This window comes from Poecilia mexicana, unplaced genomic scaffold (genome assembly GCF_051168715.1).
Source record: "Poecilia mexicana isolate PSO_F unplaced genomic scaffold, ASM5116871v1 scaffold_22, whole genome shotgun sequence".
NCBI classification, from domain to species: domain Eukaryota; kingdom Metazoa; phylum Chordata; class Actinopteri; order Cyprinodontiformes; family Poeciliidae; genus Poecilia; species Poecilia mexicana.
In genome coordinates, this window is record NW_028263391.1 from 25,606,537 (window position 1) to 25,621,495 (window position 14,959).

Below are 14,959 nucleotides of genomic sequence, written 5' to 3' on the forward strand. Positions count from 1 at the left end.
TTTGATAATAGAACAAGGCACTTCTGTTTAACTTTGTGGAGCATTGCATGCAACTCAATACAAAAATAAATGACCAGAATGAATAATGTGTGGTTATCAACGCTTGTAACTATTGCTGAAACTATTCATTGAATTAATTGATTATTTAAATATCATCACTTGATTTATTAATGGATTTATTTTTAACTGGAATATGCAGACTCTAAAAACCATCCATCCATCCATCCATCCATCCATCCTCCCTCCCTCTTACCCACGGTCGGGTCGCGGGGGCAGCAGCTTCAGAATGGAGGCCCAGACTTCCCTCTCCCAGCCACTTCTTCCAGCTCCTCCAGATGAACCCCAAGGCGTTCCCAGGCCAGCCGAGAGACATCGTCCCTCCAGCGTGTCCTGGGTCTTCCTCGGGGCCTCCTCCCGGTGGGACGTGCCTGGAACACCTCACCAGGGAGGCATCCTTACCAGATGCCCGAGCCTCAACTGGCTCCTCTCGACGCGGAGGAGCAGCGGCTCTACTCTGAGTCGCTCCCGGATGGCCGAGCTTCTCACCCTTTTTTTAAGGGAGAGCCCAGCCACCTTGCGGAGGAAACCCATTTCGGCCGCTTGTATCCGGGACCTCGTTCTTTCGGTCATGACCCAAAGCTCATGACCATAGATGAGGGTAGGAACATAGATCGACCGGTAAATCGAGAGCTTCGCTTTTTGACTCAGCTCTCTCTTCACCACGACGGACCGGTACAACGCCCACTTCACGGCAGACGCTGCACCAATCCGCCTGTCGATCTCCCGCTCCCTTCTTCCCTCATTCATGAACAAGATCCCCAGATACTCAAACTCCTCCACTTGAGGCAGGACGACCCTCCCTGACCAGGAGAAGGCACTCTACCCTTTTCTGTCTCAAGACCATGGCCTTGGATTTTTGAGGCACTGAGCCTCATCCCGGCCGCTTCGCACTCGGCCGCGAACCGCTCCAGCGAGAGCTGCAGATCACGTTCCGATGAAGCCAACAGGACCACATCATCCGCAAAAAGCAGAGATGCGATCCTAAGGCCACCAAAACGGATCCCGTCAACACCTCGGCTGGTCAAAAAAGTAATGAACAGAATCGGTGACAAAGGGCATTCTTGGCGGAGTCCAACTCTCACCGGAAACGAACCCGACTTACTGCCGGCAATGCGAACCAGATTCTGACACTTGTCGTACAAGGACCTGACAGCCCGTATCAAAGGGCCCGGTATCCCATACTCCCTGAGAACCCCCCACAGGACACCCCGGGGCACACGGTCGAACGCCTTCTGCAAGTCCACAAAACACATGTAGACCGGTTGGGCGAACTCCCAGAACCCTCCAGGACCCTGCTGATGGTGTAGAGCCAGTCCAGTGTTACACGACCAGGACGAAAACCACAATGCTCTTCCTGAATCCGAGGTTCGACTATCCGACACCAGTCCTCTTCAGGACCCCTGAATAGACCTTACCAGGGAGGCTTAAGAGTGTGACCCCCCTGTAATTGGAGCACACTCTCCGGTCCCCCTTTTTAAACAGGGGGACCACCACCCCAGTCTGCCAATCAAGGGTGACTGCAACCGATGTCTATGCGATATTGCAGAGTCGCGTGAGCCAACACAACCCTACAACATCCAGAGCCTTAAGGAACTCCGGGGCATCCACCCCCAGGGCCCTGCCACCAAGGAGCTTTTTGACCACCTCGGCGACCTCGTCCCCAGAGATTGGAGAACCCAACCCAGAGTCCCCAGGCTCAGCTTCCTCAACAGAAGGCATGTTGATGGGATTGAGGAGGTCTTCGAAGTATTCCCACAACGTCCTGAGTCGAGGTCAGCACCACACAATCCCCACTATAAACAGTGTTGGTGCTGCACTGCTTCCCCCTCCTGAGACGGCAGATGGTGGACCAGAATCGCCTCGAAGCCGTGCGGAAGTCTTTCTCCATGGCCTCTCCAAACTCCTCTCACGCCTGAGTTTTTGCCTCAGCGACCACCCGAGCCGCATGCCGCTTCGCCCGCCGGTACCCATCAGCTGCTTCTGGAGTCCCACAGGCCAAAAAGGCCCGATAGGACTCCTTCTTCAGCTTGACAGCATCCCTCACCGAAGGTGTCCACCAACGGTTTCGAGGGTTGCTGCCGCGACAGGCACCAACAACCTTGCGGCCGCAGCTCCGATTAGCCGCCTCGGCAATGGAGGTACGGAACATGGTCCATTCAGACTCAATGTCCCCCACCTCCCCCGGAACGTGTTCGAAGTTCCGCCGGAGATGAGAGTTGAAGCTCCGTCTCACAGGGGACTCCGCCAGACGTTCCCAGCTACCCTCTCGTTCACCGGGGTAAACCCCAACATACAGGCGCCAAGATGGGGGCAACAAGTATGCCCACTCCTGCCCGGCGCTTCTCACCGCGGGCAACTCCAGAGTGGAAGTACGTCCAGCCCCTCTCAAGGAGACTGGTTCCAGAACCAGAGCCATGCGTCGAGGTGAAGCCGACTATTTCTAACCAGAACCTCTCAGCCTCGCACACTAGCTCCGGCTCCTTCCCCACCAGAGAGGTGACGTTCCATGATTCTAAAAGCCAATTTGTTAAAATAACAACAATGAGCACTAATTAAGAAGAAACTACAAAAATATATTTATTTTGTGTTTAACATTAAAAAAAACCTTGTCTGCAATCTGTTTGAGACACAACTCCTCTGGTGGCAGTTTTAGCTTCATCTGGTTCAATTTCTGTAGATAAATAAATAAAAGCCTATAAAACACCTTTTAATATTCAAATATTAATCAGTTGAATAATATATGTAATGCCCAGATCAGCCCTAAATGGAATTGAAATTGAGCCCAGTAGAGCTGGGATTTTCACATAGTGATCTTCTAAGTATTTTTCATGGCTACAGATGCACCGTTTGCTGCAAATGATCGAGTATTCACTATGGAAATATCATTTTAGGTATTAAGATGCTAATATGCTAACAATCCCATAAAGAAGCAAACACTTTTTTATAATTATATGATGATTCTATGTGTATTTTATGTGCATCTGTGTATGTACATATAGATTAACTGATTTAATCTTGTAATAATCACCATATTTGTGTTTGTGTTGTATATATTTCCTACATTGTTTGTTTTGGAGCTAGCTTTATCACAGTATGAAATGGTAATTCCACTGCCACGTTGTCTGAACACCCAATTTGGAACCATTGCATATGGAAGGCCATGAAGGATACACCGGACCCATCCTTCAAATCTGGTGAAAGGACGCATGTGGAAAAGTCTTTGGAGTCTTTGAATTCAGACAGTCCGTGTTGCCACGCTATGATGCAATCGGCCTACAAACCCGGCCTTCAAAGGATGCAGCCCCTGCTTTTAAAAATAAACATGTTTTGGTTCCTCTGAGTTATCAGAAGGAAGTTGCCTCTACATAACCACCCAAACAGGTAAGCAATCAAAACTTTTTTGTTTTACAAAATGAAATGTTCAAGAATGCCCTTCTTAGACATGCATGCCTTTTAAATAATATAATGCAGAGCTTCACTTACATGTTTTATTGTCAGGTGCATTACCTAAGTTGTAAATCATTTACCAATGCAAAAGATGATCATCAAAAGACCTGAGGAAAATGAGATGATTTCATGATTTATAAATCCATGATGTTTCTGAGACACTTCAGCTGAGACCTTCTAGCTATCAGAAGCTGTGATGTTCAACTATGAAACAGGACACGCTGCTGTTTCCATAACCGTTTTAGAAAACATCTCTGTTTTTCTTTCCTTCCTGTCTGAGGTTATGATGAAGAGCCAGGTAGCGCTCCTTTATGTCCTGATCATTATGAGTGAGGGATCAGCCCAAAGCCTGAAACCCCGCCAGAGCGTTTTCTTCTCAGGTGAGCGTTCCACCTGGACTCTTGTGGGAGGCGGATTGTCTCAAATGACCAAGGAAACAGAGTTAAAATCAACAGTCCAATTTATTAAAGCCAAATAAGTATTGACAATGTATAAAAACAACAGAGAAATAGTTGACCGTTTCAGCGCTGGACCACTGCCATGCGTCCTGAAGGAAGCAAACGCAGAGTGGCCCGAACAACAGGATTAAACTCCTTTTAGGCACCTAACTAAGTTATGCCCTAAAGAGGACGTTCCCCTGACAAGTCAGTTCCAGCATGATATGTGCAGGTGTGTGCATGTCTGCCTAGATAAAAAACAACTTTCAGATAAAATTATTATAGCACATCATATCAATAAAAGCGATATGATTAAAATAATAAACATTCAAACATGAAAACACAATCCTGACATGAGGCATCCCTGCAACAACAATTAAATGTCCAGACCCTTGCAGAAATATTCACACCAATAAACTTTTCCACATTTTGTCATGTTGTAAACACAAACTCAGGCATCCTGGAACGGATGGAAATAATACTAGTGTAGCATGAAGATGCTGTCTTCCCCCTCATGTCTCTCAATAAAATGCAGAGAACTGAATTAAATTCAGAGGTTTATGAAAATGCTCTGATTTCAAAAGTAACCTGAGGATGCCGGTTGGATTCCTTCCCTCAGATGTTAACCTGAAGCTGTTTAAGGAGCCTGACTTTGACGGTTTGAGCTCCATGCTGGTCAGGGAAGACATCGGTCTGCTCTTCATCGGAGCCAGAGGAAAGGTCATCACGCTCAGTTTGGATAACATCACTGAGAAGACCGGCGAGGTAGGAACTGGGTCTGGGTGGTGAAACTTCAATGAAAGTACGCAAAATGCAAGAGGAGACTGGTGTGCCGTTTTTGGAGTTACACAGTCAATAACTAACAGTAAGAATTTGGGTTATTTTGCCTGTCGTGGTCGTGGGACAGTGGACCAGCTCTACACCCTCAGCAGGGTCCTGGAGGTTTCTGAGAGTTTGCCCTTGGAGAAGGCTTAAGGGTACCGGGCCCATTGATACGAGCTGTCAGGTCCCTGTATGACCGGTGTCAGAGTCTGGTCCTCATTGCCGGCAGTAAGTCGGGCTCGTTTCCGGTGAGAGTTGGACTCCGCCAAGGCTGCCCTTTGTCACCGATTCTGTTCATTACTTTCATGGACAGAATTTCTAGGCGCAGCCGAGGCGTTGAGGGGATCCGTTTTGGTGGCCTTAGGATCGCATCTCTGCTTTTTGCGGATGATGTGGTCCTGTTGGCTTCATCAGATCGTGATCTGCAGGAGCAGGAGATCGACAGGCAGATTGGTGCAGCGTCTACCGTGAAGCGGGTGCTGTACTGGTCTGTCGTGGTGAAGAGAGAGGTGAGCCAAAAAGCGAAGCTCTCAATTTGCCGGTCGATCTACATTCCCACCCTCATCTATAGTCATGAGCTTTGGGTCATGACCAAAAGAACGAGGTCCCGGATACAAGCGGCCGAAATGGGTTTTCTTCGTAGGGTGGCTGGACTCTCTCCATTACAGATAGGTTGAGAAGGTCGATCATCCGGGAGGGACTCAGAGTAGAGCCGCTGCTCCTTCACATGGAGAGGAGCCAATTGAGGCTTGGACATCTGGTCAGGATCCCTCCTGGACGCCTCCCTGGTGAGGTGTTCATGTTTCACCGGGAGGAGGGGAGACCCAGGACACGCAGGAGGAACGATGTTCCTCAGCTGGCCTGGGAACTGGCCCAAGTGGTTGGGAAGAGGGAAGTCTGGGTCTCCCCTCTTAGGCTACTACCCCTGTGGCCAGACCCCGAATAAGTGGAAGAAGATGGCTGGATGGATGGATGGATGGATGGATGGATGGATGGATGGATGGATGGATGGATGGATGGATGGATGGGTGGATGGATGGGTGGACGGATGGGTGGATGGATGGATGGATGGATGGATGGATGGATGGATGGATGGATGGATGGATGGCTGGATGGATAGGTGGATGGATGGATGGATAGGTGGATGGATGGATGGATGGATGGATGGATGGATGGATGGATGGATGGATGGATGGATGGATGGCCTGTCTTAGCAGGAAAAAATGGGGGTTAATTTTTCAAAGTAATACTTTCATCAGGTGGTTTATTTCATTTATGAATGTCAGTTTCCAACAAAATGCTTAATTAGCAGGCTGAATATTTAGCCTACCAATTAGATATTGAGCTCCAATTAAAATATTTGGTTTAATCCTACGTATTTAGTTACCAAACTAAATATTTAGTTAGTGAACTAAATAATTTGGTTCATATGCATATTTTTTTCATGTTGTTAAGTATTTAACTGCAAACTAAATAATTAGCTTATAAACTAAATATTTAGCTTACTAACAAAATATTTTTAAGCTAAATATTTAGTTACTCAGCTAAATATTTTAACACTGAGACATTTATAAATTAATGAATTACCTTCTGAAAATATGGCTGAAAAATTTACCCCAACTTATTAGGCCTGAACAGCAAAGCGCTGCAAAGGCCTATTGCAACCACGGGATTTCTTATTTTGCAGACAAACTATATATGCCTTTTTGGAGGCTTTAACATCAGAAACTCACCAAAGTTCATCCAAAATTGTCCTCTAGCTAAAATGTTTGGATTCCAGTGGAATTGCTCTACAGTGCCCCCTAATGTGAGCTGGAACAAACCGTAGAGATCTGAAATTTGGTATGTAGGTAGATCCCCCCACACCCCCAAACAAAGAAAAAAGTGTCTTGGAGGTACCCCTTAGAACACAGGCGTCAAACTCCAGTCCTGGAGGGCTGCTGCCCTGCAACTTTTAGATGTGCCTCTGCTGCACCACCTGAATAGCAAGGCGCTGGAGAACTGATCTACACAAGGAGGAGGTAATTAACCCATTTCATTCCAGTGTTTTGTACCTGTGGCACATCTAAAAACTGCAGGATAGCGGAGGACTGGAGTTTGACACCCCTGCACCAGATGACACAGGGAGGCAGCCATTTTGAGTTGAAGGGAAACTTTGGGCTTGTTTAACTTTTGCACATCTCGAATTTTAACAAACTCCTAGGGATTTTTGCCCTATTGACTTAATTTATGGTTGAGATGCAGTTAAGAGGTGACTTTAAAAGTTATCAAAAAAATTTTGTTTTCATATTAGTTCAGGGGGCATGGCGGAGCGGCAAACTTGGCGTATTTGCCAAAGCAAACGAAACACTATAACTTTCAACTTGGCGTAAGTGATCCTGATTCGATGCATGACGATACTACGCCGTTATAGTCTGACGTCATCTAAGGCCCGCCCCTCAGAACAACAAGTGACTCTTTTTTCTTGGAAAGCTCCATCTCTTATTCACTAGACCTAATGAAGTCAGTCAGCACAGTCTTAAAGCACTGAAGGTCAAAAGTTATCAAAGGATTTTTTGTACATCAAAGCATGTGGGCGTGGCCAAGCCTCAAATCTGACCATTCGCCATCAAACATCAAGGTGGAATAACTTCCCCATATAGGATGCATTCACACTGCAGTCTGAAGTGACCCAATTCCGATTTTTTGGCAATTCCGATTTTTCTGCTGCCAGTAAATGCGACCTGTATGCGTTCTGCAGTGTGAATGGGCAGATGACCTGAAAGTGTCCCTCCTGCGCTGTAGAGGGCGCAATTGCAGAAGTAAACACGGAGGTTGACAGTGGAGCTTAGCTTACATATTTGAAGTTGTTGTCCGACCGGAGCAGCATATTAGCAACTTCATCCTCATACAAACCGTCATGGTTGTTGTTTTTCTTCCCGCTTGCACGTATCAGGCCACAGAATAGTGAGATTTGTTGAGAATCAGTGACGTTCAGGTCGCATGAATGCAACCTGAACGTTAGGTTGCATTGGAATCGGTTACGTGTCAGATATGGGTCACATTCAAAAAAGAATCGGACTTGTGCTGTTCACACTGCCATGAACAGATCGGATACAGGTTGCATTACGTCAAAATAATCGGAATTGGGTCACTTCAGGCTGCAGTGTGAATGCACCCATACGCTCCCAGTTGCATCAAACTTCATTTGCAACATCACAGACCAGAGCTCATCACACTCACATGACCATTTACTGACATCACCTTAGCCCCGCCCCCTTTCGACCTATTTTCCTACAATTTTCTTTCTTTTACTCTGTGGTTCATGCAGATTTCAACCTGTGTTAAATAGAAATAGAACAACTTGATGGTAAATCCTTCTTTCAACACCGTCTGCTGGCAGCAGCATTTGGGCGTGGCTGAATGGCAAATTCTAATCCCTCGCTGTTTGTCTCTAAATCATACATGACTCATACTATTTGCACTAAACTTGTCAGAATAATTTATACCAAATAAAACATTGTGCTCTTTATTCCGAAATGCCCCAAAACAATTAAATAATCACATCAAAAGTTAGAAACTCTCTTTAGTCATTTCTTTGATTGCCAAATATATTAGTGTTGTGAGAAAATGTGTCAATGACAGGGATTAATTTAAAATACTTTGTAGAACGGCACTTTGTGAAGTTCAGTCCATTCACTTCTTTTGGCTTACTGGCACATATTCCACATTCAATATGGCGGACGCTGTGAGGTATCACAGCAACGGGCCGACCCGCTCCATTAGGCGTCTACGTATTCATGTCTATGGGCCCCATAGTATAGAAGATTTCTTCTTCACCAACACTCTGCTCGCCTGTTTGTGCACTGCTGCCTCTCACTGGTGGAGATGGTGTACTGCACTACTTTAAACAGCCTTAATGTTTCAAATGCAAAGTTCATAAGTTCGTTGTAGACGTCTTGCTGTAAAACTTCAGATCAATTAGATCAATTAGAAATTTTTAAGACTAATTGATCTAAACAAAATGGCATAGCAATATAATATTACCAGATAAAGCTACATAATTTTTAAAATTTAATTTGTAATACTTTTAAAACAAAATTATGACAGATCACAATTTCTTGGTTAATGTCAAGTTGTCATAAGGAAGACATTTTGAATAATGTCAACTTTGTATTAAAAATGTCATGATTTACCAAATGACACTTAATGACAAGACAAGACTCACGTTCATGACAGGTGTTATGTTTGTGACAGTGTCATGTCATTCTTATTCACACCCCGTCAAATAAAGTGTTACAGATATTCCTCTTTTTATATTCAAAGTTCATAAAGGAATTCACAAACATATCCCGATAAACATGTTGACTTCCTGGTTTGTTTTCTGTCAGATTAACTGGACGGTGACCTCTAAAGAAAAAGCCCAGTGTAAGGTGAAAGGCAAGAGCATCGAGGTACACTACAGCACATTAAAATAAGGAAATGTCATATGTTCTCCCTTATCTTAAAATAGTCTGTAGAAATAGCTGTTCTTCTAACAGGAATGTGACAACTACATCATAATGATGCACACTCTGAATGATGGCAGAATTCTGGTTTGTGGAACCAAGGCATTCGAACCTACCTGCACACACCTGGTACGTTCCTCCCATACCTAAGGCTGGAGTCGTTGTCCTGTAGTTCCAGAACCATCGGCTGGGCATTTGCTGTGTAGGAGGAATTAGAAGTATAATTTCTAAATTCTTATAAATATTGAATATTTTTTCAGATGTTTGAAGAAGGAAATGTGACTATGGAAGACAGTTTCCAGAGTGGCAGGGGGAAAGTTCCCTTTGACCCCAACCAAAACTTTGCCTCCATGATGAATGGTTGGTACAACGATTTTTATCCCCATGCTTAAATACGGTAGCAGAAAGGTGAGAATCAGAGAGGAAATCTCTGCCAACTAATATTGATGCTCATCACTAGGTTGCTCAAAAGTTTGGTTTGTTTGACAGTTCGGTGTGAAAATTAGTCGCATCAGCTGATGGTCATAAAAAATGTGGCAATTTTGGTCTGCAGTCCAACCGAGTTTACCAGGCTATCGGGTGGGAAAACAGCCTTACTGTGTCCAACTTCTCCAGTGATGGAGACTCCTTGTTCGCCAAGACAGGAAGTCTTTTGTCTTCAGGAGGTCATGACAGCATAATGCTGGATTTATGCAAAGGTTTTCGCTTTTAGGGTTTTAGACTTTAATCATCCGATAATCAGCCTGTTTCAGTTTAATTCCTTTTGCCTCTTGCTCACATTTTGAAGCTCTACTTAAACATGGCTCACTCTATCCAGAACAAGATTTGTGATTTCAGTGGATCCCACTCATACTGAAGGAATATTTTTGTAATGATTAGCTTCAGGAATCGTGAAACCTTTCCTCTGTTTGCAACAGGAGACACGTTATATACTGCTGGTTCTATAAACTTCCGGGGAACAGTAATGTCTTTCCAAAGACATGGGAAGAATTACATGAGGACTGAACCAACATGGTCTTGGCTCAATGGTGAGGTAGCTGCTTGACCCAGTTAAAGCTTCTTTAACTTTGAAATCTTTGTGTCAAAGCTAACAATACATTTTAAATGATATCAGGACCCAACATGATTTCCATAAACTTCGCTGAAATCAGCAAACATTCAAACAACAACGAGGACGACAACGTGTTCTTGTTCCTCACAGAGCTCGACACCGAGGATCAACGCAGCCACTTGCGACTGTCAAGAGTTGCACGAGTGTGTAAAGTACGTCTCTAAATGTTAAACTTCCCTTAAAACACCACATGAGTCAGTATTAAAGTCTGACATTTGTGCCGATTCAGAGCGACGTGGGAGGTTTGAGAACTTTGCAGAGAAAGTGGACTTCTTTCCTGAAAGCCCGTCTGGACTGCCCGTTTGGAGACGAAGGTTCAGAGTCTCTGGTGCAGGACGTCTTTTTTCTACGAGATGAAAACAACGTGACTGACAGCATCTTCTACGCAACATTCACCTTGATCCCGTAAGTCAAGTGTCAGATTTTCAGTACGTAGGTTGTTGAAACGGTTCATTTTCCATGAATCCAAAAACATTAACTTTTTGCCAGAAGAAATCTGGATGTCTTCTTTGCAGTTGAAATGTTTCCAGAAGCAGCATAAACTCAAGTTGAAATACAAAAACATGCAAAAGGTGAATTTTACATCACAAGTTCCCTGCAAAGCAGACTGAAACAAACCTGAAGTTATTATCTTTGGATATAATGAGGAACGATCTAGAGTCAGCAGGCAGCTTAACTGATGAATGAAAATCAGAGATCAGGATGAAATCTTGGTATAATGATGGACTCTGACCTGAACCTTCAGAGTCACATAAAGACAGTTACAAAGTTGCCCTTCTATCACCTGAAGAATATTTCCAGGATTTAAGGGCTAATTTTCCAGTAAGTTCGACTGAAACTCATTCATGCATTTGTCTTTAGTGGCATCGATTACTTCAACAGCATCTTCAGAAGTCTGTCTAAAAAAAAGTATCCTCCAGCTGCAGCTGATCCAGAACGCTGCTGCTGGCGTTCTCACTGAAACCAGGAAAATGGAGCACATAACACCAGTTTTAAAGTCCTACAACGGCTCCCTGTAGCTCAGGGAACAGACTTCAAAATACTGTTGCTATTTTATAAATCACTGAATGGCTTAGCACTAAAATATGTTAAAAACTTGATATTGTCGTATCAATCTCCCAGACCTGGTCTGGTCCGCACAGCATATAGAACCAGAACCAAACATGGAGAAGCAGCATCCAGTTTTTCATGCTGATTCTTTTTTCTCAGCATTTCTGTTGCAGTTTGACTGCTGTGTTTGGGATCAATGTTCTGTTAATGTCTCAGTTTGATCCACGCTTCAGATGTTGAACATATCAACTCACATTTGGCTTCATATTACATTGTTATATAGTGGATCCCCAATTTGGTAATGCGTCATATAACATTGTACTTCTTATTTCAGCTTCCTAAACTGCATTTTCTTTTCTTCACCATAAAGTTTAGCAGGAGGGCTGCATGGTGCGTTGCATGGTGTGTGTCTGGATATTACAAATTCAGACCTTTATATGTATTTGTTAGGACATCCTGCAAATTCAGCAGCCAAACAGGAAGATTGGCTGCTGTTTTAAATATTTCCCACTTGGGAACAATCTGTTTTAGCTCATGCATACCACACCTGTAAGTGAGGGGTGGAACGGAGTAGATGATGGGAGATCTCTAGAGTTCAGGGTAGGTTTCTGTGTGAACTGGGTAAGCACTGACATACTTTGTTCTGATGTGGTAGTCGTCCCAGTGCTCCAAGTTAATGTTTTATTGGACCTGGTCGTAAAAGGACTTAATTTGCAGGAAGCCGTCCAGTTCCTGCAGTCAATCTGCTGTCTGCGCCTACAAGGTGTCAGACATCCAGCAAGTTTTCAGAGGGAACTTTATGACCTTTACTGATTCTGGCAGCTGGACGAGGTACACAGGAACAGTGTTTAGCCCGTACCCTGGTTCGGTAAGCATGAAACCCAAACTAAGATGGTAGTAAAGAAATGATCCACCTCATGTGATCTCTGATCTGTATTATCAGTGTATTAATGATGAAATGCGAGCCAAAGGTGTGAAGACCTCTAAGGACCTCCCAGACGCAACCCTGCTGTTTGTGAGGAAGCACCCTCTGATGGAGAAAGCGGTGACCCCGATCACTGGGAGGCCCCTGCTGGTCCAGTCTACAGCCCAGTTCTCCAGAATCGTTGTTGACAAAGTAACCTCTCTGGATGGACAGCAGCACATCATCATGCTTATTGGCAACAGTAAGTAACTGGATCATACATGATGACTTAACACATCTTGGCGTTATTGGCAGGATCAGACTGGACAATGGCTGTATTGGCCAATGAACAGGCAAAAACTACATGCAGTTTCACTGTGAATGTAAGAGAGATGTGTGTGGGACTGTTTGTATACTTACACTGTAAAACATTTACCAATAATACTTTGATTTAGTTTGCCTGTCATAGAGGGAAAAACATATTTTTATTAGGTTATTCATACAAAAATCTCATAGTTCCAAATTAGATATTTCATTCACAAACTAAATATGTAGCTTGCAGATCAAGTCTTTAAGTAGATAGCTAAATATTAAGTTCATGAACTAAATATTTAACTTACCTAAATAAATAGTTCTTAATTAAATATTTTTATGAACAAGCAGAATATTTAGTTTAAACTTAAAAATGTATTTTTGAAATTTAATATTTGCTAAGCTGAATATGTAGCTTGCTAGCTATTTAGGAGGCTAACTAAATACTTACTTAGAAAGGTTAATATTTAGTTAACAAGCAAAATATGTATGCCCAAGCTAAATATTTAGTTTGGAAAGTAACTATTTAATTTGGCACTCAATGGTTAGTTTGTAACTGTGACATTTACAAATGAATAAATCAGATGGTAAAAATTATTTAAAAAATTAGCCCCGATATTCTTTTTCTGACTGGCTAAATAAACCAAAACATTGCTGTTTTGGTTTATTTAATTAGTTTTTCGGCTGTTTAATTTTGCAAACGTTACCCTGTAGAAACCAGAGTTAACCTCTGGTTTGGTCCTCTAGACTCTGGTTGGCTGCAGAAGGTGGTGTGGTCTGAAAATGATGGAGGGCGAATCATTGAGGAGTTGCAGCTGTTTCAGGATCCTCAGCCCATTCGCTTCCTTCAGCTCTCCTCTAGAAGCGTAGGTTACAGCAACATGTCTGTAGACTAAATGGACCTGGAGCTAACCTTTGAACTCTGATGATCTGCAGGGTCAGCTGTACAGCGCAACTAGAACTGCTGTTGCTCAGCTCAGTGTGAGGGACTGCAGCCGCTACACATCCTGTGATGACTGCCTTATAGCCAGAGATCCATACTGCGGCTGGGACCATCTCAGAGGCCTGTGTGCTGCTGTTGCTGGTGCTTCAAACTCCTCCATGTACGTCGCACTAACTAAGACATGTTCGCTGTGTGCTGCCTTTATAATCAGAGGATTTCATTTATTTGTGGCAGGATCCAGAACCTCATTGATGGTGATGTTGAAATTTGCCCAAGCTTTAAATGCAAGTATTCGCCACATAAAGCTCTTGACACACATTTACCTTAGCGAGGAGAGTAGTAGGATAATTTTTATGGCTGTTTTGGCTTCTCCTACAGTGTCAAAGCAGATTACTGACATCCACCTCACAGTTGACGTCGCACAGTTCCTCCCCTGCTCCCCTGATACCAATCTCCCCGTCAGCTGGAGGTTCTCTGGTAGCATCCTTGAGCCCGGTCCCCGACACATTCTGCTCAGCCAGGGACTCGTTTTAACACCTTCCTCCACTGATGAAGGCCTTTACACCTGTGAGACAGTGGAAGTAGTTAAAGGCAGAGAGCACAGGAAGGCGGTGATCCAGTATCATGTTAAAATCGGAAGACAGGGCAGAAGATACTTCAGTTCACACCTCAACCCCTACATCTTTATCATTGTTTCATTTGGTGCTCTTGCTGTAATTCACATGTGCAAACACTGGACACAGAAATTTCCAAACCATGTTCAGTGTAGCAACTGTGGGAGTGATCTTGGTATTAATAGCACCATCCAGGGTGTAGAGAGGACAAAGTCTACCATTGAAAACAGATTTGTTGTTAAATAAAAGAACAACCCAGTTCTGCTAAACTTTGAGCAGCACTCCTTGCAACTCAGTGCAAAAATAAATGCCTAAAATGATTAAAGTCTGGCTATCTTACACTTACACCTACTTTATTATCAGTGAATAGACACACAACAGTGAATTTGGTAACAAAATATTGTTGCTTGGGTGTTACTTTATTTGACGGGGCGTGAAGAAGAATGACATGACACTGTCACAAACGTAACACCTGTCATGAACATCAGTAAGTCTTCATGAATAGTTATGACTCTTGTCATAAAGTGTCATTCGGTAAATCATGACATTTTTAATTCAAAGTTGACATTATTCAAATTTCTTGTCATTAACCAAGAAATCATGATCTGACATAAATTTGCTATAAAAGGATTACCGATTAAACTTTAAAAATTAGCTTTATGTAGTAATATTATAAAGCTCTGCCATGTTGTTTAGTCTTAATTTTCTTAATTTAATCGATCCTAAAGTTTTACAGCAAGATGTCTACAAAGTACTTATGAACTTAGCATTT

General features: G+C 43.5%; 1 protein-coding gene across 1 annotated transcript; it reads left to right on the forward strand.

Moving 5' to 3' along the window:
• Window positions 1–3,772: 3,772 nt before the first annotated feature.
• On the forward strand, window positions 3,773–14,433 carry LOC106912105 (semaphorin-4E-like). Its single transcript, XM_088002770.1, has 14 exons — window positions 3,773–3,887; window positions 4,564–4,709; window positions 9,137–9,199; window positions 9,287–9,382; window positions 9,514–9,613; window positions 10,171–10,281; window positions 10,368–10,516; window positions 10,594–10,769; window positions 12,132–12,282; window positions 12,358–12,580; window positions 13,378–13,496; window positions 13,567–13,733; window positions 13,808–13,849; window positions 13,941–14,433. Exons 1-14 carry the CDS (start codon window positions 3,791–3,793, stop codon window positions 14,431–14,433), a joined length of 2,133 nt encoding a protein of 710 aa, XP_087858896.1. The 5' UTR covers window positions 3,773–3,790.
• The last annotated feature ends 526 nt before the right edge of the window (window positions 14,434–14,959 follow it).